General features: G+C 50.9%; 1 protein-coding gene across 1 annotated transcript in view; it reads right to left on the bottom strand.

The window, feature by feature from the left end:
• Positions 1-454, bottom strand: part of FER1L5 (fer-1 like family member 5) — a 60,761-nt gene that overhangs the window by 57,197 nt on the left and 3,110 nt on the right. The window contains exon 3 of the mRNA XM_012811024.2: positions 337-345. Coding sequence (XP_012666478.1) covers positions 337-345 — 9 coding nt within the window. The remainder of the gene's footprint in view (positions 1-336; positions 346-454) is intronic.

The raw sequence follows: 454 nt of genomic DNA, 5'->3' as shown, positions 1-454 counted from the left end.
CCCCCCCCCCATGTCTAATTTCCTAAGGAGATGGCATTTGCTACCTTTCTCACCAAGGTGTGGGGCATCCTACCTGAACTTCTGTCTTGACCAGCAGTATCATGGGCATGTTAGAATTTAAGGGGCTTGGAGACTGGGGTGGGAATGGGCAGCATAGGCGGATAGGAGATGAGAGGGGATCCTGCACAGGGAGCCTTCTCTCTGCTTTTGGGTTCTAGGGATGTCAGGATGGTCTGGTTGAACTAGTTGGTAGGCCATACACTGGCGCATCCTTGGAGAGGGGAGAAAGGCCAAGAGTAGATTTGGGCAGATGTGGTTTTTGCAGACTTGTTGGACTGCAGACCACTATTCTCAGGCCAAGATACCACTTCCAAGCCTTAAGAAAATTTTGTGAGGCTCTCTGTCTTCTTCCTAGACCTCTGAGCACCTGTCTGAACTCCACCTTTGTCCCCTT

The sequence above is a fragment of the Otolemur garnettii genome, unplaced genomic scaffold (assembly GCF_000181295.1).
Source record: "Otolemur garnettii isolate 467f Iridium unplaced genomic scaffold, OtoGar3 scaffold00148, whole genome shotgun sequence".
NCBI lineage: Eukaryota > Metazoa > Chordata > Mammalia > Primates > Galagidae > Otolemur > Otolemur garnettii.
This window is presented reverse-complemented; position numbering and strand designations above follow the sequence as displayed.